At 46.9% G+C, this 22,073-nt stretch overlaps 1 protein-coding gene across 2 annotated transcripts; it reads left to right on the top strand.

Moving 5' to 3' along the window:
• The first annotated feature begins 41 nt into the window (after positions 1-41).
• Positions 42-21,985, top strand: elp1 (elongator acetyltransferase complex subunit 1). Of its 2 annotated transcripts, XM_030367897.1 has the most exons (36): positions 42-189; positions 290-485; positions 722-874; positions 2,325-2,406; positions 2,708-2,788; positions 3,492-3,577; positions 3,981-4,171; positions 4,991-5,114; positions 5,307-5,400; positions 6,047-6,277; positions 6,760-6,930; positions 7,098-7,176; positions 7,932-8,093; positions 8,184-8,290; positions 8,620-8,723; positions 9,177-9,230; positions 9,364-9,469; positions 9,748-9,863; positions 10,028-10,101; positions 10,940-11,018; positions 11,773-11,852; positions 12,193-12,327; positions 12,619-12,704; positions 12,911-13,059; positions 13,253-13,376; positions 14,388-14,485; positions 14,780-14,981; positions 16,130-16,191; positions 16,301-16,363; positions 16,658-16,718; positions 16,997-17,110; positions 17,393-17,492; positions 19,136-19,263; positions 19,556-19,707; positions 19,954-20,035; positions 20,760-21,977. In XM_030367897.1, exons 2-36 carry the CDS (start codon positions 333-335, stop codon positions 20,825-20,827), a joined length of 3,951 nt encoding a protein of 1,316 aa, XP_030223757.1. In that variant the 5' UTR covers positions 42-189; positions 290-332; the 3' UTR covers positions 20,828-21,977. The 2 variants fall into 2 exon arrangements, with proteins under 2 accessions (XP_030223757.1, XP_030223758.1); XM_030367898.1 differs by lacking the exons at positions 42-189; positions 290-485; positions 722-874; ... (2 more) ...; positions 3,492-3,577; positions 3,981-4,171 and adding an exon at positions 4,356-4,395 and having other exon boundaries at positions 20,760-21,985.
• The last annotated feature ends 88 nt before the right edge of the window (positions 21,986-22,073 follow it).

Below are 22,073 nucleotides of genomic sequence, written 5' to 3'. Positions count from 1 at the left end.
CCACTGCTCCAAGCCAGCAGGGGGCGTCTTCACCATGGGCTGCATCTCAATACTACAGTTGAAAGGTCGTGGCTTGACAGGGATGGATGCCACATGTGTGTGTTGATGTCGGTGTGTTGTTATGCTGTAATGTGGACACACTGTGTGGGCTCTTACGCAGGTTGTTATTGGTTTTGAGCGGCAATACGGGTAAGGTTAAAGAGGTTGTTGTGTGATTTCGTTATCATGGTCTTGTATCGGACATAATCAGTAAGCTGCCTAAGTTACTCTTATATTGTGTCCCTTACAGCATTGGAAGACGTGCCATCGACGTGTCTTGCCCTGAATGCAAAATGCGGAATCTCAAGTTATTAAAGAGCCTGTGCAATGCCGAGTTGTCCCACAGCGCCGGTAGCCCTCTGTGTGTTGCTGTGCGCTCTGACACCGACTCATTACTCCTGGCTTCCGAGTTCTCCATCATTGAATTCGACCCAAGAACTGGTCAGGTAGGGCCTGACTGCTTGGCAGACACACCAGGGATTTTAATACTTTAACTTTTGTGTGCAAGATGAGCAGAGTAGCATTGTTTGAGATTTAAGCCATAACTAATCTTCTATTTTCTAACAACTTGATGATAAAAAGTTTCCTTGTTCTATGCTTCCATAATTAAATGTCTACCCATTTAACTGTTGAACTGCTCTTCAGATGTATATTATGTTAATTACGTCCTCGTCCCGGTCAGGTGGTGAACGATGTCTCGCTGACAGAGGAGGGTTACATGCCCGACGATGGCAGTGGGAAGCTGGTTGGGATACAGGAGCTGGCCGAACTGGAGTCTGTGTGTGTTGCCACGGCCACCGGTGATGTCATCCTCTACAACCTGACTACCAATGAGGTTAGCAGAAAATTAATATGAACAAGTTATTTTCTTCTAGATTAATATAAGATGGAACTTTCGAGGAACTTGTGAGAATTATCTCCTCTGTTTATAGCAGCAAAGCAGTGTAGTTGATTTGATTCAGCATAGCCATCAGTAGCTGTCCTTGGCACTCTCTTATAGCACTTTTATATCACACAAATATTTTCATGTGCCTTCAACCTGTGATCATTGAGAGTAGTAAGCATGTTTCTATGAGTACGTCTTTACATCTTACAAGGCCAAAGCCTACAATATTTTCCTCTAGTTTTATTAATCCCAGAAACGTGTTGTAGTATAAATAATAGAATAGAGTAAATTTAATCAATAAATACAATAAAAAAAGTTCAGGGGGAGAGAAACAGTCATTTAGATGTAAAAATGGCATATTGTAAATATACATATTGTAAACATTGTAGATTGTTTAGGGCTTGTTTATTTCTTGTAGTGTTGGATGGGTATCTGGATTACCTGTCCTATAGGGAGGTCCCGATACCACTTTACACTTCCGATACCGATATCTATCCGATACTTTTTTTTACTCTTGAACAAATAATAATACAAATATATATGGAACAACTTTGCTCATGATTGCCAAAAAGCCACCTTAAAGCATCTCACTTAAGAAAAGTTGAATGACTTAAATAAAGTGAAAAGATTTTAACAGAGTTGAAAAGTTTAAATGGAGTAAACAATGTAAACATGTACACATTTTTAAAAATATAAATGATTGGAAACATGAAGTGAAGAGTTCAACAAATAGCTAAATGGTTTAAGTTTGAATACGTATGAAGTAATTTATAGAATAGCTGAGCTGTTACAGCTGATAGTTTGAAACGGTTGAATCAAGTGTGTGCGCTTCTGCGTATGCAATGCATGCGTGTGTGTCATCACGTGTAGCAACCAGGGAGTGTTATTGACGTTATTCTTTCACCTCTAGTTAATCGAGATAAGCACACAAAACGATAAGGCTTGTACGGTTGGACTTTTAATCTATTGGACGTCTGCAACGTCCGAAATGGTTAGCTTTAATGATCGCCAAGCTCGTGGCTTTCACCACAGCTGTGATCCGCTCTAGCCGAGGTTGGTGCTTTGGTGCTCTCCTCAGCTACAGCTGCGGAGAGCCGTGCAACAGCCAGGCCCAGGCGGTTGCACTGTTTTCTTCTTTAAGGTTGAAATACAGCCACACTGCTGACACGGTTTACCAACAGGTAGCGCTCATGCACTAGCTCTCATGCGGCCAATTGGCGGCTAACTGTTGTTATCACGTGACACGCTTCGCGGATTGAATCATATTTCTTACTCCCCTCTGATCCAGCGCAATGGGCCAATATCCGTCCGATACCGATGCCGTGGGTCGGATCGGGACATCCCTAATTACCTATTATATTGATCTTGAACTGAGGCTGTGATGCGTGTGTTTCCCCAGGTAGAATGTGTTGGCAGTGTTGAGAGCGGCCTTACCTCCATGAGCTGGAGTCCGGATGAGGAACTGGTAGCACTCACCACTGGTTGGTTAAAAGTCTCCTCTGTTTTAGCACCAACATCTGGACACCCCACCTGTTATACTTTATGGATCCCACAGGAGACATGTCTGGTGTCTCAGCAACATATGAATTGACTGCAGCATTATTTATTTTACCGATTTGTATTTGTCATAACCAAGCATACCAAGAAGTCTGTGGCATTGGTACTCGGACTTGCATTTAGGTTCTTACGCTCTCTGTCTCTGTTGCAAGTTAGGAGGAATCTCAACAGGTTTGTAAGACCGCAGTCTATAATGTTTTCTCTGTGAATCATTGCGTTTTGCAGGCCAGCAGACCGTTATCATGATGACCAAGGAGTTTGAGCCAATCACAGAGGTGGGCATCCACCAGGATGACTTTGGTGAAGGTAGGTTGGAAATGGAGCAAGGATGATCCCTCCCCGCCTGGTAAAATACACAGATGCAGTCACTGGTTTAATACACGTTCTAGACCAAACATACTTTCTGGAGAAGTCTATTACCATTGTTATTAACGTAAAATAAGGTGACCGAACTCAAACCTGATTGATTATATCAGCATGTATGCATTACATCAGGGGTCTCAAACTCGACCTACCTGGGGGCCGCCGGAGGTAGAGTCTGGGTCAGGCTGGGCTTCATTCCACAGAAGAAAGGAGCACAACTGACCCAATCTAAGTGAATGATCGGGCTATCATTAGATCACGTTGGCTATGTAATCGCTGACAACAGGGGACATTTCATAGCGGTTGGTGGAAACCGGGACATTTTAGCGTCCTTTGGTTTTTGGCGGGACTCAGGACACGCAACTCAAAATTGGGACTGTCCCGGCAAAACCGGGACATCTGGTCACCCTATCACAAGTGATAAAAAAATCGTGGCAAACCACTCAGCAAAAATGTGTGTTTGACAACAACGCGCGGGCCGCACTAACACTAAACTTTGATATCAAGTAAGGGGCCACAACATATCAACCCGTGGGCCTCAATTGGCCCCTGGGCCGCGAGTTTGAGACCCCTGCATTACATAGAGACATTGAGTGTGTGTGTGTGTGTGTGTGAGCTATAATGTGTGTTTTCACCTGGGTCGTAGGAAAGTTCATCACTGTTGGATGGGGGAAGAAGGAGACCCAGTTCCACGGCTCTGAAGGGAAGCAGGCAGCCCAGAAGAAAATGCTGGTGTGTACACAATGCTCTACCTCTCTTGATTATGAACTGTACGTGTGTGTGTGTGTGTGTGTGTGATCTTTTAGTGGATTTATGGCCAGGACAGGGAAGAGACACAGGAGCGGTGTTGAAGGAGAGAGGGAGGGAAAGGCGTGTATCATAGGACCTCCTTTCAGAATCAAACCCAGGTCACAACAAGTCATATCACCTCCAAGGTTAACGCTCTAGCTTGTCCAGCCTCCCTGAATGTATATTGTTATTTAACCGAGAAGGCACGTCAATTGCAATATCCATTTTGAAGAACCTCTCCACATGGCAGTCATCACATAAAGTCCCATCACATTCCCAACAAAAATAGAAAAATAGAACATCACGCCCAGTGACTATCCCGAGGCTGTCCCTCCGTTTCTCCCAGGAGGTGCAGCCGGCCATGGCCTGGGATGACCGCCGGCCCCGGGTGTCGTGGCGGGGGGACGGCCAGCTGTTTGCCGTCAGCGCTGTGTGTCCCCAGACGGGGGCCCGGCGTGTCCGGGTGTGGAGCCGAGAGGGGGTTCTGCAGGCCACCAGCGAGAGCCTCAACGGGCTGGAGCAGGCCCTCTGCTGGAGGTAGGCCCACCCTCCTTTCCGTAGCTCAACGGGCTAGAGCAGGCCCTCTGCTGGAGGTAGGCCCACCTCCCTCACCCTAGCTCAACGGGCTGGAGCAGGCCCTCTGCTGGAGGTAGGCCCACCCTCCTCACCCTAGCTCAACGGGCTGGAGCAGGCCCTCTGCTGGAGGTAGGCCCACCCTCCTCACCCTAGCTCAACGGGCTGGAGCAGGCCCTCTGCTGGAGGTAGGCCCACCTCCCTCACCCTAGCTCAACGGGCTGGAGCAGGCCCTCTGGTGGAGGTAGGCCCACCTCCCTCACCGTAGCTCCATAGGATAACGATTGCTACTGACTTAAATGATCTTTAATTGATGAACATCAGTGTAGTAGCTAACTAGTAATTAGAGTGAGAGGTTGTTTGACTGCCAGCCACATTCTATTCTGATCCCAACTGTACGCAGTCGACCTGTAGGGAGCCTTAGGCAGGGCGTTTAACCTTACCTGTGCCTCGATTACGTGGATCACAAAAAAAGCATCCACTTGAAGACCCTTTACCTGCTCAATGGCCCGCCACTCTCACAATAGGGATTGGATGCGGAAGTGTTATACTCGTTTAGGACAATGACACACTCAGACTTTTACCAAACCGATCTTTCGTTAACTGTTAGTTCTAAAGTTAATTATTAGTTTTCCCATTGTTAAAGTTGCCCTACTTCCTTCCCGACGTAACTGTGACTCAGCTTTAGCAAGAGGCCGGTGGGGTACTGTCGCCCCATCAACGGGCCCCGTAGCCCTGTTGGTGTGGCACCATGCTGACCACCGGGCGGTCCGTATCTTTCAGACCCTCGGGGAGCCTGATCGCGTGCACCCAGCGCCACCCCAACAAGCACAGCGTGGTCTTCATGGAGAAGAACGGCCTGCTGCACGGCGACTTCACCCTACCCTGCAGCAGAGACCAGGCCAAGGTCAGCTCCAGGGTTTAGTGGATACAACTGTTCTTCTAGTGTTCCCTCCGTAGAATTCACTGTGTGTGTGTGTGTGTGTGTGTGTGTGTGTGTGTGTGTGTGTGTGTGTGTGTGTGTGTGTGTGTGTGTGTGTGTGTGTGTGTGTGTGTGTGTGTGTGTGTGTGTGTGTGTGTGTGTGTGTGTGTGTTGCAGGTGAAGGAGCTGCTGTGGAACAGCGACTCCACGGTCCTTCTGGTGTGGTTGGAGGACGTGCACTCAGGGGCAGACGGACACATCAGTACCGAGCGTAAGGCCTGCCCCCCCTGAACGAGGAGTCAGTGCAGATCCAGATATAGATCCAGACGACTGTTCATTTTTGGTTACAGTTGCTTAGCGCTAGCCAAGAACATCAAAATAAATATAATATAATCAATAATAATAATAATAGATTGAATTTATGTAGCACTTTTCTAGACACTCGAAGACGCTGTACAGTGAAGGGGGAACCTCACTAACAACCACCAATACAACTAGCAATATAATCACAATACACAGCATAAATAGAAATATTCTTATCGATAAATATGAACCTAACCAACAGCATGCTTAAAAAAATACATAAAAGTAAACAAGTAACTAAAGCAAAGTAAGGTTGCGCAGGTCATCTGGATATGATCAATTGAAAAAATAACAAAATAAATAAATACAGTTCAGAGTTCCGAGTGACTCCCTCGGAGGATTAAAGGGTTTGATGTCCCCCGGAACAAAGGGGGTTTCCTCTGGTTCTCCGTGGGACTCCTCGTTCGGCCCGAGCTCTGTGGGGCGGTCAGTAGGCGTCGTGGAATGGGGGGGCCACAATAGCCCCTGTATCTGACCACCCCGTGGCTGCTCTGGGGGCCGTCACGGTAGAGAGTGGACCAAGGTGGGTCAGTGATCCCGTCCTCCCTCCGCAGTGCAGCTGTGGGCGGTGGGGAACTACCACTGGTACCTGAAGCAGAGCCTGGCCTTCGGCCGGGACCCCCAGCGGGCGCCGGCCTGCGTGCACTGGGACCCCCAGCGCCCCCTGAGGCTCCACGTGGTGACGCGCGGCTGGGCCAGCCTGACGTACGACTGGGGCTGGGCCACGGACCGCAGCACCGGCCTGGACGCCAGCGACAACGCCAACGTGGCCGTGATCGACGGAGGTGAGGGCCAATCAGGGGCCGGCGGGGACGTGGGGGCCGTTTGTACTGGAATGAACCAGATGACATGAACGTATGAATGTGTGTAACCCTCCTGAACTAAACCTCGATGAACCAGGGAGCATGGCAGGGAAGCCAAGCAGGTCGCCTTTGGGCTACGCCGGTTACCTAAAGAAGTTTAATTTGGAGCTTGATTTGGCCTTTAGGAATGGATCGTACTCGACATAAGGGCTCTTGAGGGAATTACAATAAACATAAACCTGATGGAATGGCCACATAGCCAGTATATGGGAATGGCTGATTCTGATTGGTTCAAAGGAGTGCCCTCATTTGATATAAGCAGAATAATTGACATCGACTGGCACCGTGTTCTACCAATCAGCAGTCACGATGACAGTATGTGCTAAGAGGAAGGGGGCGGTCCCTGTGGTCGGTGTAGTGTCGCCCGGGGCCTCCTGATTGGCTGACGCCCTTGTCCTTCTCAGACAAGATCCTGGTGACCACCTTCCGCCAGGGGGTGGTGCCTCCGCCCATGTGCTCCTACGAGCTCCAGCTGACCTCTCCGGTCAACCTGGTCACCTTTCTGTGCCAGACCCAGAAGAGCAATCACCTGGCAGCCATGACGGCAGACGGGCAGATATCAGTCTTCGGCCCCGGTAGGTCCCCCTCTTCTCCACACGCGCCGTCGTCAAACCATACTTGCCTAATATGGTCGTTCTTTCAGTCACTTTCATTCAAGTTGTGGTTTGAACGAGTGGTGTGAGCTGATTGGCTGATGCTCAGGGTGCTTATATAACCTCCCGGTTCTGTGTGTCCTCCTCAGACTCTGGGAAACCGTCTACCGAGCGACCGGGGGGGTTCAGAGTGGTGTCCCTGCCCCTGGTTCTACGCAACACCTACAGGTTAGAGAACAAACGGTCTTCTCTCCAGTGGTTGGGTCGTTCAGCAGGTAGGCAGCAGGTAGGGGTTAGATAGGGGCCCACAGGTTGGACAGCCCATGATGGAGATCGATTTCATTAGGACGTTTCAAACGCCTAATTAGGAAGTGCCTCTTTATTTATTGGTTCATCCTCCACTCATATTAATGTGTCCTCTTGTTTAAGTGTGCTATACAAAAAGCAAATGTAAAAACAAAAGACGTCACTTTAGATAAAAATGTATAGTGAATCGTAGTTTTAAAAAGTTAAAGTGATGGAAAACAGAATTCCGGGATTTACTTCTAATATCTTTATTAAGGGTTATAAAAGTTTACGTAAATGATCTTCCTTGAAATCCATTTCAATTTCGCCTACTTTCAGTTGATCAATTTCCTTCTATTCCTTCCAGCCCCTTTAACGTCAGAGTCCTTTCCCCTCCTCGGCTATGAAGCCAATTACGGTCCACCAATCACCATATAGTTATTGCGACCTTCAGCTGAGAGATTGAGTTCGACAGGGATTCATTAGTTCAGACTGAGTTCATCAGCTGACTTTGAGATGTGTATTAATCTTGGCGTGCGTGTCGAGGATCCATCCCTATGTGATATGTTATTATTATACAGTCCTGTTGTCCATCCCTTTAATATAACCGAGCTGGTATTGGGGTTCAGTTTCAGTCTACTCCAGGCTTGCTTCCAGTCGATAGGGGGTAGTTAGCGTCTGTTTGTGTCGGCCCCCAGCGTGCCGGGGCTCCCAGTGGCCCCTCTAGCCATCAGACAGCTCCTCTGGCTGAAGGAGGACCTGCTCCTGGGCCTGAGCGCTGGGACGCTGCCTTCGTCCTCCACCCTCCTCTTCCTCAGCCCTGCCCCTCACCCGGAGGCCCCAAACGCCCTCAGCAACAGGTCAGTCCCCCCGTCCGCCCGTCCCCTGTCAGCCGGTGTGGGTCCCGGGTCACCAGCTGTGCCCAGCGCCCCCTGTGTGTGTGTGTCCAGGCTGGAGGTGGCGGTGGACGGGGTTGTGACGGGCATGGCGTACAGCTTCCAGAGCAGGACGGTGGCCCTGCAGCTCGAGGACGGCCAGACACGGAGGCTGATCTGGGGTGAGTTCATAGTTCACACACACACCACGACCAACACGACCCGCCATATCCAGGAGGGGATCAATGAGTTCATTTAATGCCCAGTGGATTGGAAGGGGAAAGTCCGACTTTATGTACTTATCTGGAGTGGGTTCAGACCCCCGGATCAACTGAAATGATCCAGTAATGTATTCCATAAGTTCAACTAAAGGTCACGCTCTTTTGAATGATGCGAAAAGAGAGTTGGATGTTTCAGAAAACGGCATCATTGCGGCACCAAGGTCGATGTTGTAGCGGAATGTGATCCTAAGTGGGATAACCGGCCGTTTCTTCTGGCGATTCTGCTTCAGATTCAGAATGTCCGTCGGTGGAGGACTGGACGGACTTCAGCGGCTGTCCGATGAACTTCCCGGTCCCGTGTGTGCAGATGGCTCTCTGCACCGTCAGTGAAGAGGTAGGGGACCGCCTATTCCGCAGTGGATATGGCAACAACAGCTAGAAGTGCTTAGAAGCCACAAACGTCCCTTCTCCATTGATTCTGGCGGAACCTCATTGCATTAACCTCCTTCGACCAAATCAAACTTTACTCACACAAAAAATGCAATTCAAAGTGCTTCTAGTCGAGCTGGCCTAGTTTATTATACGGCTTGTACATCAGAACGAACCATTGTTGGCGGTACTCCGCCAATTGGAGAGCACCAAAGAGAATTTGGTTTGCCCCGTCTCGCATGTCTCTTACGAGAAACCATTTCTTCCCATTATAACAATTAAGTTCTAGTTACATTTCCAAACAATGACCAAAAAAACGTTATTCCCAACACAATAACTAACGTTCAAATGCTCCTATGCTTCAAAAATGGTGCAACGCGGTTGAGGGTGTGCGTTTAACGATGATCCATCTCCTCAGGAGATCCTGCTGGGCCTGACGGACCGAAGCCACCTCTACGCTGGAGATACCCAGGTGCCAAAGCTCACCACCGCCGCTGTGCTGTCATGCTGGAGTCATGTTGAGCGGTTTACGTATTCACGGCACTGCGTTTCAGATGGTCGTTCTTGATGCTAATCGAGTGCTTGGATTGGTCTGTGTTTGCCAGCTGGCCTCCAATGTCTCCTCCTTTGTGGTCCACGAAGACTTCCTCCTCGTGACCACGCACGCGCACACCTGCCGCTGCCTCCTACTGGGCACGCTGACCGTCAAAGGTGGTCATCCATACTCGTTTATGACACCTCCCGTTACCATTACGCACAAACCGACATGTAAACACACACGCGCGTCATATAACCTGCGATCATGGAATGGTAGTTTGGGAATGTGAGTGGTTTCCTTCATTAATGACGAGATGGTTTCTCTTTTGATGCTGTTGTCGAACACTTAGCCCCTAAACCATCCGAACACATCCATATTTCACCTACGCCTGCCACCCACCGTCTGTGCTTCTGACACCGAGCTTGACCTTTTGACCCTTGACCTCTGGCAGGGCTACAAGAGGCTCTTGGGTCAGACGGAGGTCAGAACGATGAGACTCTGCGGCGGGTGGAGAGGGGGTCCAAGATCGTGACGGTGGTGACCCAAGACACCAGGCTGATCCTGCAGGTCACTCACTCACTCACTCACTCACTCACTCACTCACTCACTCACTCACTCACTCACTCACTCACTCACTCACTCACTCACTCACTCACTCACTCCTGAAGGTGTGCCTTTGTCACCGTATGTGGGATTGTTAGTAATAAACATGTGTGTGTGTGTGTGTCTAGATGCCTCGGGGGAACCTGGAGACGGTCCACCACCGAGCGCTGGTGTTGGCCCAGCTCAGGAAGCAACTCGACTGGTAGGATTCATCATCATCATCATCCTGTAGTATTAACTATTCATTGCACTCACTCTGCCAATGTTGCTTTAGTACACAATGGAAAACCAAAAATGACAGAATGACATCATGTGATTTGGGAAATTGCAAATTGAAGTCGTCTGAATGGCTCAATTCAAACATGCGAGGCAACTATGCATGGTAGGACCTGTAATCCCTGTCCCTTGCCTCAGAGAAAGGCGTCTTACATTGTGGTTAAGTGAAGCCCCTTCAGACCATCATTTTGGATTTAGCATTAAAGTTACAAAAATACTTTCTGTGATTAGTGCCATGGTGAAGGTACTATGTGATTGGTGATTAGCGCTGTAGTGAAGGTACTATGTGATTGGTGATTAGCGCCATAGTGAAGGTACTATGTGATTGGTGATTAGCGCTGTAGTGAAGGTACTATGTGATTGGTGATTAGCGCTGTAGTGAAGGTACTATGTGATTGGTGATTAGCGCTGTAGTGAAGGTACTATGTGATTGGTGATTAGCGCTGTAGTGAAGGTACTATGTGATCAGCGCTGTAGTGAAAGTACTATGTGATTGGTGATTAGCGCTCTAGTGAAGGTACTATGTGATTGGTGATTAGCGCCGTAGTGAAGGTACTATGTGATTGGTGATTAGCGCTGTAGTGAAGGTACTATGTGATAAGTGCTGTAGTGAAGGTACTATGTGATTGGTGATTAGCGCTGTAGTGAAGGTACTATGTGATAAGCGCTGTAGTGAAGGTACTATATGATTGGTGATTAGCGCTGTAGTGAAGGTACTATGTGATTAGTGTTGTAGTGAAGGTACTTTGTGTTTCTCCTCTCAGCCTCAAATTCCGTGATGCGTTCGAGTGCATGAGGAAGCTGAGGATCAACCTCAACTTCATGTACGACCACAACCCCAAGGTGCGTCTGCCCGCTGTACAAACCAGCTGTACAGTGGAGCTAAACCCTGCCACGCCGGCAGTACATCTAGGATATGACACACTCTTTTTTTAAACGCAGTTAACGCAGCTTTGTTTACTTCCTATGGCGGCGGAGCTATTTGAGGACTTGTGGTGCTAAACTGTTGTCAGACGGATCTTGGGAGAAAACAATAGTAATCTGCCAAGTTTGCAAATCCAAATTGAATAACCACAGAACTCATTTGTCCTCGAAATATCCCCTCAAAGCGGAACACCCTACTGAATTACAGTGAATACTGTAATACTGCAAATAGTGTGATTATTTAATCAATTTTTTTAATTGATTGACAGCAATTACTATAATATATATATCATCCTAATATATATGGTTACATGGTAACCCTGAGGTCAGGCTATTTTCTTATGTAAGAATACTTCTTTGTACGCGTGGAAAATCAGTCTCCAACTTCAACTCTCAAACATAAAGCAGGACTCTCACCAGAAAAACAGCCGAGCTTGGCTAAATATATCAGAGAACCGCTTGCACAGCGACTGAGAAGGCGTGCTGCATCTTCCACCACACAAAGTAAACAGACCTGAGGAGGTGAAACCAGTCAATGGCGTATGTACTCTGGCGGCATCGACATGCATGCTGCTTCTCTACATCTCCAATTCTTGAGTAAAGAAGTAAAGAAGCTAAATTGAGTGAAGAAGTTAATGTGTTTATTTGTGCGTGTGTGTGTCCGTCTCTGCAGGTGTTCCTGGAGAACGTGGAAACCTTCATCACTCAGTTGAACTCCATTAACCACATCAACCTCTTCCTCACGGAGCTCCGGTCAGTTAGGCCCTGCCTCAGTTCTTCAGTGGTGCTCAGTAGAACATGTACACCGCAGGGTTAACTGGGTTGAGAACACATGTATCAGCATTGTTACGCATAGTATTGATTATACAGTTACAACATATGCATGTTTCACCTACATTTACAAAGTCAGCACAACAAAGTTGTTTTTTCACGCATGTACGTATTTGCCTTGTAAATACTTTTTATTTAATTTTGCGTTGATGTGGAAGTCTGAAAATTGAATTCTAAACTTTGAAATACGAATTCTGTTATCTTTCTTTGGGTGAATGCGATCTGACCCAGTTGGTTAATATCGGTGACGTTCCCTCAACAGAGAGGAAGACACGACTGGAACCATGTACCCCAGACCTCTGAACGTCCCAGGGCCGTCTCCCATGACCAGAGCCAAGAAGTTGGATGTCGTGTGTGATGCGTTTCGCCACACGATGGAATCAATGGATCCGGACAAGTACTTTAATCCATCTAATTGTATTTGACTTTATATCAGTGGAGGCTTCTCCTGTGAGGAGAGGGAGAAAGATCAACCTTAACATTGTTGAGAATAAAAAAATATAAATGTAGTAACGTAATTATAAATAGGTAATATAAATAAAAATGTAGATTGCCCAGACTACTGTAATGAATTAATGCCCTTAAATAGGACTACTTTAATAGGTAACATGTCACGTGACTATTCATGTGACTTGTGCAAAGAGTTCTTGGTTCAATAAGTGACAAGTGTTTTGGTGTGTGTGTTCAGATACTGCCTTTCCATCCTGACCAGCCATGTGAAGAAGACAGTCCCTGAGTTGGAGATCGCTCTGCAGAAGGTTCACGACTTGAGAGGTAAAACCGGCCCGAGGGTTTATAGCGTGCTTACCCAGGGATCAGTGGGAGAGTTTAAACCCAGCATGTTTCTGACTAACAATCAGTTTCTTGGTTAGTGAGAGGGGGGGGAGGGGTGTTCACCTTCTCAGTGTGTGTGTGTGTGTGTGTGTGTGTGTGTGTGTGTGTGTGTGTGTGTGTGTGTGTGTGTGTGTGTGTGCGCGCAGCAAAGCCCCCTGGAGCTGCAGGTGTGGTAGGGGCTGAAGAGGCCCTGAAGTACCTACTCTTCCTGGTCAACGTCAACGACCTGTACGACCACTCGCTGGGCACCTACGACTTCGACCTGGTCCTCATGGTGGCCGAAAAGTCCCAGAAGGTGACGGGGAGGGGGTGACGACGTCACGCCATCTATCCAGCACCCTTTATTCTTCTACAGTTTGTTTACATGCATTTAAACAATGACACCTTGAGCAGAAGCGACGTGCTTTAGAAGAGCTCAACCAAAAAGGTACGACTTGGCATTTACAACATGTGTTTGATGTTCTCTTCTCTTTTCTTTATGCCCGAAGGACCCCAAAGAGTACCTTCCCTTCCTGAACAAGCTGAAGACCCTGGAGCCAAACTACCAGCGCTACTCCATCGACAAGCACCTGAAGAGATACAGCAAGGCTCTCCTTCACCTCAGCAAGTGTGGTGAGTGGCTCGCCCTCCCAGCCTCCCTGGAAGAGGAGCACCCCCTGTGGAGGTTACAGTTCAGGGACATCACAATAATGTGTTATTAGGGGGCCAAGCACAAAGTGCGAGGCAACCCATTGTATTTGTTTGTGTCTTTTATTATTATTATTAAGTCGCCGCGTTTGACTTCCACAGCCTAAACCTTGCACGCTTTTGATGAAACCTTCGACAGCAGTAGAGGCTGACTCAAGATTAACAGAGAAGAAATATTACACTGATTGGCCCAAAGGTGGCGCTATAGCAATAGTCCGTACTCTGTACAATAAAAAATGAAGCCCCAAGGAGCCATTGACTTCTGAAAAGGGTGTGTATTAAAACTTGTAAAGACTTAAATGCTTATATCAATATTAAGATGGATTCTGAACAAGATATAGATATAGTTGATTTGAGTCGGGACCGACTGAGTGACTAACTGTGAGGTACTGTGGTCCAAAGCTCTAACTGTTAAAGTAAGATAAAGACAATTGACAAAACAACATTGGCGCTCAAAATCGTCCGAATTTAACGCCAAAAGGCAGGGTTGGTGAGGACAAAGGCACATGGGTGAAGAAGAACCTCTCCAATTTTGTATCCAGATCAAACGATTCGGGGAGCTCTAACAATCAAATGAAAATGCAGACTTTGGACGGCCATATCCTGACCTCTTTCACCTACAGTCATGAAATCCTGTAGACATTTTCCTCTCCTCATGTTGAACAAGTTGTCCTAAGAAGCCCAGAACCTGCAGCAAAATGGACACCGGACAGCCAAATTAGCCCATTCAATTTTTGAGTCAATCATCACCAAACTTGGTGTACTTAAAGAAGCATAGGTCAAAGTTAAGCAGGCTAAAGTTCATCAAAATAGGACTATAGGGGACGCTAAAGCGATCAATTGAAAACTTTAAAGACTCCTAACTCCTCAGCCTCAGTGTATTTCGGGGGGTTGTGGTCCACGAACTCTGACCCTCGCTGCCTGTTGGTTCTGCAGGAGAGGAGCATTTCCCTGAAGCTCTGGGTCTGGTGAGGGAGCAGAAGCTCTTCAGTGAAGCCCTGGAGCTGTACCCGGCACACAGCCCTCACTACAAGGTACAGCGCCCCCTGCCTTACCCCCGCGTTACTGCGCTCTAACGGTTTGTGTTTCAACGTTATAGAACAGAAGAGAATCTTAGGCGGAAGAAAAATTATACTCAAAAAGTATGACAAAAACAACACAAAAATATACTTTATTTTGTATTTGATATTTGAATATCTTTACATTCATATATTTAAGAGGACCCCATTTTTCTGCAGTTCCTCGTTCATCAGTGTTGTTGATGAGGTGTGCTATAGACACTATAATTGGCCGCCGCCCATGTCTGACCCCTGGTTCCTGACCCCCAGGCGCTGAGCTGTGCCTACGCCGAGCACCTCGTTGCCCAACAGCAGCCGGAGCAGGCGGGCCTGTTGCTATGGCGCTGTGGCGAGCCGGGCCGCGCGCTGCAGGCCTTCGTCAGCGCTAGCAGCTGGAGGCACGCGCTGTGTGTGGCGCAGCAGGTGCCCCTCCCCCCCGATCAGCTGTCTCTGCTGGCCAGAGACATGGCAGGTAGCGTCCACACACCAGCCACGGGCTCCTTCGTTCAGTCAGATGGCTAACGGATCACCTGTTGGCCACCTAGCTTCAGTTAGATGGCCAGCAGATTACCTGTTAGCCACTTAGCTCCCTCTCATTCAGTCAGATGGCCCGCAGATCACCTGTTAGCCACTTAGCTCCCTCTCATTCAGTCAGATGGCCCGCAGATCACCTGTTAGCCACTTAGCTCCCTCTCATTCAGTCAGATGGCCCGCAGATCACCTGTTAGCCACTTAGCTCCCTCTCATTCAGTCAGATGGCCAGCAGATCACCTGTTAGCCACTTAGCTCCCTCTCATTCAGTCAGATGGCCCGCAGATCACCTGTTAGCCACTTAGCTCCCTCTCATTCAGTTAGATGGCCAGCAGATCACCTGTTAGCCACTTAGCTCCCTCTCATTCAGTTAGATGGCCAGCAGATCACCTGTTAGCCACTTAGCTCCCTGTCATTCAGTCAGATGGCCCGCAGATCACCTGTTAGCCACTTAGCTCCCTCTCATTCAGTTAGATGGCCAGCAGATCACCTGTTAGCCACTTAGCTCCCTCTCATTCAGTTAGATGGCCAGCAGATCACCTGTTAGCCACTTAGCTCCCTCTCATTCAGTCAGATGGCCAGCAGATCACCTGTTAGCCACCTAGCTCCCTCTCATTCAGTTAGATGGCCAGCAGATCACCTGTTAGCCACTTAGCTCCCTCTCATTCAGTTAGATGGCCAGCAGATCACCTGTTAGCCACTTAGCTTCAGTTAGATGGCTAACAGATCACCTGTTAGCCACTGAGGCGATGTGAACCAAGAAAACAGAATCACAGCCTTCGCACACAGAAAATATGAAGCCATGCAAGCAGAGTTGGTGGTCAGCCTGTTCACCTCATAAACAGCACATCACAGATGATTCATTTAGTGGATAACCTGTTAGCTAGTCTTGAATTGAATCACTAAAGTAGTCCATCATTTGAGAGCTCATACATTTGTCAGGGAGTTCAATCTCATCATTTATATCTGCCATCAAACTGCTTCATGGGGTTTCAGTGCATCTAGTGATCTGGATTATGTTTCCATGGTGATCTTGCCTGGCTTCCTGGCGTTCGATCAGCTGACGTTGTGCTCCTCCCCTCGCTCCAGAGAGGCTGATCGACCAGCGGAGGTACGCTGAGGGCGCCCTGCTCCTCGACCAGTACGCTAAGGTACCACGCAGCCCGGCCCAGCTCCTTCCCCCACCTCCGTAACGCCATGACAGATGTTGAACACAGCTGTGTGTGTGTGTGTGTGTGTGTGTGTGTCTCTGGTTCAAAGGACTGTGAGGAGGCCATCTCAGCCCTGATCAAAGGAGCCGTCTGGGAAGAGGCCCTCCGATTGGTCAGTTGGTCAAACACAACGTATTTATTGACGCTTCATCCAATCAGGACGTTTCTTACTCAAGCTGCTCTACCATTTTTTTACTTTAATTCAATCTTGTAAAGTTCTTTTTTTTAGGGTTAGTGTTTTTCATACTTCATATAATTATGTTATGCTTCCCTTTATTTATTTGGTATTACTATTTGGTATGACTAGCCTAGGTTTAAGTGCAGTCCGTTGAACATTGTGCTGCTATATAGATAACCTGCTATTGCTCTCACCGACGCCGTCACTGATGATCTTCTATTTCTCTAGGCTTACAGGCACAACCGACAAGACATCATCGAGACCGACCTCAAACCTGCGCTCCTAGAAGGTACGGCCAGCCAGGGAGCGATGAGCATGAAGCTTGAATTATTATCCTGCGTCAAATAGCTCCTCTAAGTACGACACGGATCTCTACGTCCCTGCTCTAGCCCGCAGAGGCTGCTGCTGTAGGTTATGCTAACACCAATGCAAGCGTCGGTCCAGGGAACCCGATTGTACCTTTTCGACTTGACGTTTAGACCTAAACATGATCGACCCAAAGATGGTACTTCAACAACCAACCACCAGAGGGAGCTCCAATGTCACATTTGTATTTTGTTTTCCCAGCCTTCGCTTCCCATACGTCCTTCCTGGAGAACAACACAGCCCTGTTTGGTCGCCATAGGAACCGCCTGTCCGTAGTCCTGGAGCTGAAAGAGAAGGCCAGGCTGGATATGCTCGGTAGCAACGACCGCTTTTTAGGCCGTATCAATTGTGTGTTGCTAAATAAATGCCGCGCTTCAATTGAATTTGAACAAATATGTTTCTCCGTTCATATCTCGTACTATGAATTATGTCCCAAGTGCAAGGCATTGGCCCAATATCACAAACTCGGGCAAAAACACTCTGATGCATCACTGAATAGCAGCTTGTTTAGAGTAGCATCTAGCTGTAGAACATGGGGCAATGTAGTCTTTATGCCGGTATGTAGTATCTTTAATGTGTGTGTGTGTGTATGTTCAGACGAGGATGGACCAGACTGTCCCGATGCTGAACTCTACTCGGAGGCCAGCAGTGTGATGAGCAACTCCAAACACTCCAGCAGTATCTCCAGGATCTCCTCGTAAGACCTCCCTCTCTCCCCTGTCTTTGTCTGTCTCTAGCTCTGTCTCTCTGTCTGTCTGTATTTAGTTCTGTCTGTCAGCCAGGCTCACTGTCTCTCTGACTGTGTGAATTTATCCGCCTTGGTTCGTGTCTGTGTCCGTCTCTCTGTCTGTGTGTCTCATTCACACTTCTTGCACACCCTATCGTACAATCACCCACATGCAAATATTGGGATATCATTACTTTTAAGTCATTAAGCTGACACTTTTGTCCAAAAGCAACCTAAAGTGTATTCAGATACAGCCCTGCGGTAAGGCAACCTGTTAAGGTTGCAGACAGCCTGTGGACATGAACTTTGATACTCTACTCGCATGACTTTCAATCCTATAGCCTATTTCTCCAAAAGCAACACCTAGAGGCTACCTACATTTACCCCATTTCTTCCTCCATGTCTGATTCCAAGGAATATATATCTTCTCTCTTTGCTTTCAATTTTGTTATTTGTGCCTCAACACTAGCCTGGGAACCAGATGGATCTGTGAGCTCATTACTCTGGGTCATACTTCTGGACCAGCTTCTCCACTAGTCATTGTTTTGGCCCGGGAACATGGCCGATAAGGTTGTGATATTCCAGCCATTTAAAAAAAGAAAGTGTGATACAACTGCACACCGGCATGTTATTAAACGCAACCTATATTCAAATATATTCAGCTCTGGTCAAGTAAACATTTGTCCGAGATGGGTGATCAATAGATAAAACAGCTGGTAATTAATTATATGGATGTAGTTCACCACTATGGATACTAGAGTACTGTGTGTTGACAAACAAACAGTACTGTTACCTCTGTTACCTCCCAATGACCTTCAACAAGTGCGCTGATCACGTTGACTATTGGGCATTACAAATATACCTGATTGGGATTGTTGAAACTAAATTATTTGCAGACTAGACTCTTCAAAAATCAACCATGGTGCGATTACTGCGATACAATTAATGCAGCATTTAACAAAACGGAAATCCCGCCTTATGTATACAGTCCCATTCAACAGAAAAAAAATCACAAAGATGTTGGTCAAGATTGATATTTACCAGCCAATTTGAATCCTAGTTGGCCATTTATCTTATATTGAGCAGCCTTTTCATTAGCCACAAAGTTGGCTGCCCCTGATGTCACACGTTATGTGGTTCTGATTGGTTGTAGGTCTATCCATATGCGTCCAGAGGCATTTGGTCTGCACCCGTTGATAACGCCCATTGGAAACAGAAAATAAACTGAGATGTTGCAGACTAATATTTTTTTGCGAGTTGAACAGTATTAAGCAAAATAATGAGACGGGTTGCCAAGTATCATAATGAAACGATGAATAAGTACGCTTATTTTAAAGCAGATGAACATCGTGCATGTGGCCTCAGTAAGCATCCAGTCAGCCGAAATAATGCATTCAGTTTTTTCCTCACTTTCTTGCAGTCTTTCTCTACCCCTGTGTCCCTCTTATGTTTTGTCTTAACCTTTCTCTGCTTTCTATTCCTCTGTCTGTCTGACTGTCTGTCTGACCGTCTGTCTGACCGTCTGTCTGTCTGTCTGTCCGTCTGTCCGACTGTCCGACTGTCTGTCTGTCTGTCTGTCTGTCTGTCTGTCTGTCTGTCTGTCTGTCTGGTAGGAGGTCCTCTAAGAACCGGCGGAAGGCAGAGCGTAAGAAGTGGAGTCTGAAGGAGGGCAGCCCCTTAGAGGACGTCGCGCTGCTACATGCCCTGGCCGACATCATCGGCACCGTGGACAAGATACGAGGTGGGGCTGAGATACACTGAGCCCAGGGTCCTCCGTCGCAGGTTGGCCCCTGCAGGCCTGTACTGTCTGAGACGCCCAACCCCCATCACGCTTTGGTGCATTCCTGCTTCCCCACTCATTGTCTTCATCAGACCAAACGCAGTATTGAGAAGTAGATCGCTCCTGAGTATGAATCATTAGGCTGTCTCTCATACGATATTATAATTCTCCATCCAGCCCCTGTTTGTCGTTAGCACCTGTTTCACATCACTAGTGGTGACTGACGGGTCCCTTTGTCCCGCCCCCGGTCCAGAGGAGCTCCACAGCCTCCTGAAGGCCCTGGTTCTGTTCCAGTACGACCGACTGGCCCAGAAGCTGCAGCTGGCCTACGAGGAGGCCCTGCTGATGATGGAGGCGGCGATCCCCGAGGTGTGGTCGGACGGCGGCCCGCCGAGCCAAACCCCGGTGAGGGGGTTGCTATGGGAACGGTGGTCCGTTAGTCTTTGAGTTGGCATCCGTCTTAAAGGAGACTTTTGCTGTTGTGTTATGTTTTCTGTTTGTTGATGACATGATAAATGATAAGATTCTAAGGTTTACACAGAAACATCCCTTGCTGTCGGACTGGCAGCGGTCAGGAGGTAACGAGGAGAATGAGAATAGCATAATAAATGTTAATTAACTCACTCGGCTACCTCCTTCCTATTGGTCCAGGTCACTGGTCCCGACTCCACAGCCAATAGCATCACGGCTTCCTTACAGAACCAAGCCAGGCCCACCAGCCTTCCACTTCCAGGTCAGTGTTCCAGTTCGAGAGCTTCAGCTGAGAGCCCGTATCCATGGCGATAGTAAACCACAGCCTACTGCAGCCAGTGCTGTGAAAATAAATGAGTTCGCCAGAAACTCCTGCACCTCAGAATACAACGGAGGAATAGATTGTACTCCTGAATAAAGACCTTTTCAGATTTAAAGGCTGAATACAACAGAAGTCAGGAGACTTCTTTTAAACGTCTTCATTCAAGCTTCTGCATTAAACCGGAGGTTGGGACAGAACATACCTTTCGAAAGGTGTTGCTGCCGGTCAATCATTGGAATTGGTGAGAAAATTGACATTCAAACAATTGAATTGGATAAATTACTTAATACAGCCGTATACCAGAAGTAGGCCCCAATACATTTTTGGGCACAAATATTTGAAAAATACTACTTGTTTTTAGGTCAATCGGGGTATTGAAGTAATTCAACTCGAGGCAACCCATTTTGTACCCAGGATAACTAATTTTTCACTTTGTGGGAACTTTAGAAACAATAAATATATATATTGAAGACTTCACGGCATTTCAAACATACTTCCTGCCCATTCACCTGATCTATATAACATGGTCACAAAGAGTGATGATTTTAACATGGAACCAATTTCATTTTGGTCAATGGTAATTCTTGTCGATAATTATGCTTGATAAGTGTAATAATATTTGACTCATTTGTTGTTGTTATAACATTTTGTAATCTTTCTGTAGACGCTGAGATGCCCACAGTGCCGAAGATGAGAAGTGGTGTCAAATGGAAACTTACGGTTCTTAAGTAGTTTTTTTTTTTTTTTTTTTTTTTGTGTGAAATAAAAATGTATGAGGGTATCATATAAGAACATGTTGAAAATTCTCGTGTCGTTCTTGTCTTATTTACAATCGTAGTCCTTGTAGTAGCAGTACAACTTGTTGTAGTAGGTATTATTTCCTCTTTTGAGGACAACATGGTACATTTTCTTTACATTGTCAGAAGAGTTCTGCCCTTAGGCAATGTTTTCCACCCGCGGTCCTGATTGGCCGTATTGGGAAGCAAAGGTTTGCTGACTTATACGCACTCGATTTTTCATGGTGAACTTTTCATTTCAGATTGCCCAAGGAGTTTTAGAGGAATGTGGTGCGATACACATACAGAATTTTACTGGGACATCAATACTACCCGCACATGTTGAATGGGGGTCAGAAGTCGCGGTAGCATCACCTATCCACCGATACCGGAACGAAGAAAGACGGAAGACTATTTTTAGTAAAGCAATTCAAGGAGATGTTTTTATTGCAATGCCCCCCTCCCCCCAATGAGAGCCGTTGGGCTTCTCCTTGTTGTCCTGTTTCTCCATGTTGAGCTACGGTCTCCCCTCTTCTACGTTAACATTTGGTCATGTATGACCTCTTCATTCCAGCGGGTGGCTCTGAAGGACCGTTGAGTTGAGCCGTTCGAAGACGGATTCTATGAACTTTCATCTGTGACGTCACAAGTGTGAAGGTCTGCGGAGTACATCGTAACAGAACCTCGTACTAAATGTAGTAGGCTACATCAGAGAGTATGTGGACGAATGCTATTGATTATTTTTTTTGTTCTTATTCCATTTGTATGTGAATAATTGTCATATATATATGAGCCTCTGTTGGGATAGAGAAACAGGCTATATAATTCTAAGTGCCATATTTGCTCTGTTGAAAACTTCCCATTTGAGCTCGAAATACCTTATTAACTTAAGCAGGCCCACAGAAAAATGCGATGGAGATAATCATGATAAATAAAACGTAGCCTACAATTAAAAAATAAATAAAATAAAGTAGTGGAGCATATTACTAGATTTGGGCCTAATACCAATAAGCAATCAATAAATAGCTATGTTATAATGCAGTCTGTGAGCTATATAAAAAATATTTTCGGGTTTCATTATTTTCCCTATCTGGCCATTTTAGATTTGAAATTTTGCACATGAGAACCACAGCTGCCGGTTCGATGCTCATGTTTCGGCATTCTCTTAAAGGTTTATCCTAAAAACGTGTGCTAAATCACTT

The sequence above is a fragment of the Gadus morhua genome, chromosome 10 (genome assembly GCF_902167405.1).
Source record: "Gadus morhua chromosome 10, gadMor3.0, whole genome shotgun sequence".
NCBI classification, from domain to species: domain Eukaryota; kingdom Metazoa; phylum Chordata; class Actinopteri; order Gadiformes; family Gadidae; genus Gadus; species Gadus morhua.
The sequence above is the reverse complement of the archived record's forward strand: the minus strand, read 5'-3'. Positions and strand labels throughout refer to the sequence as shown.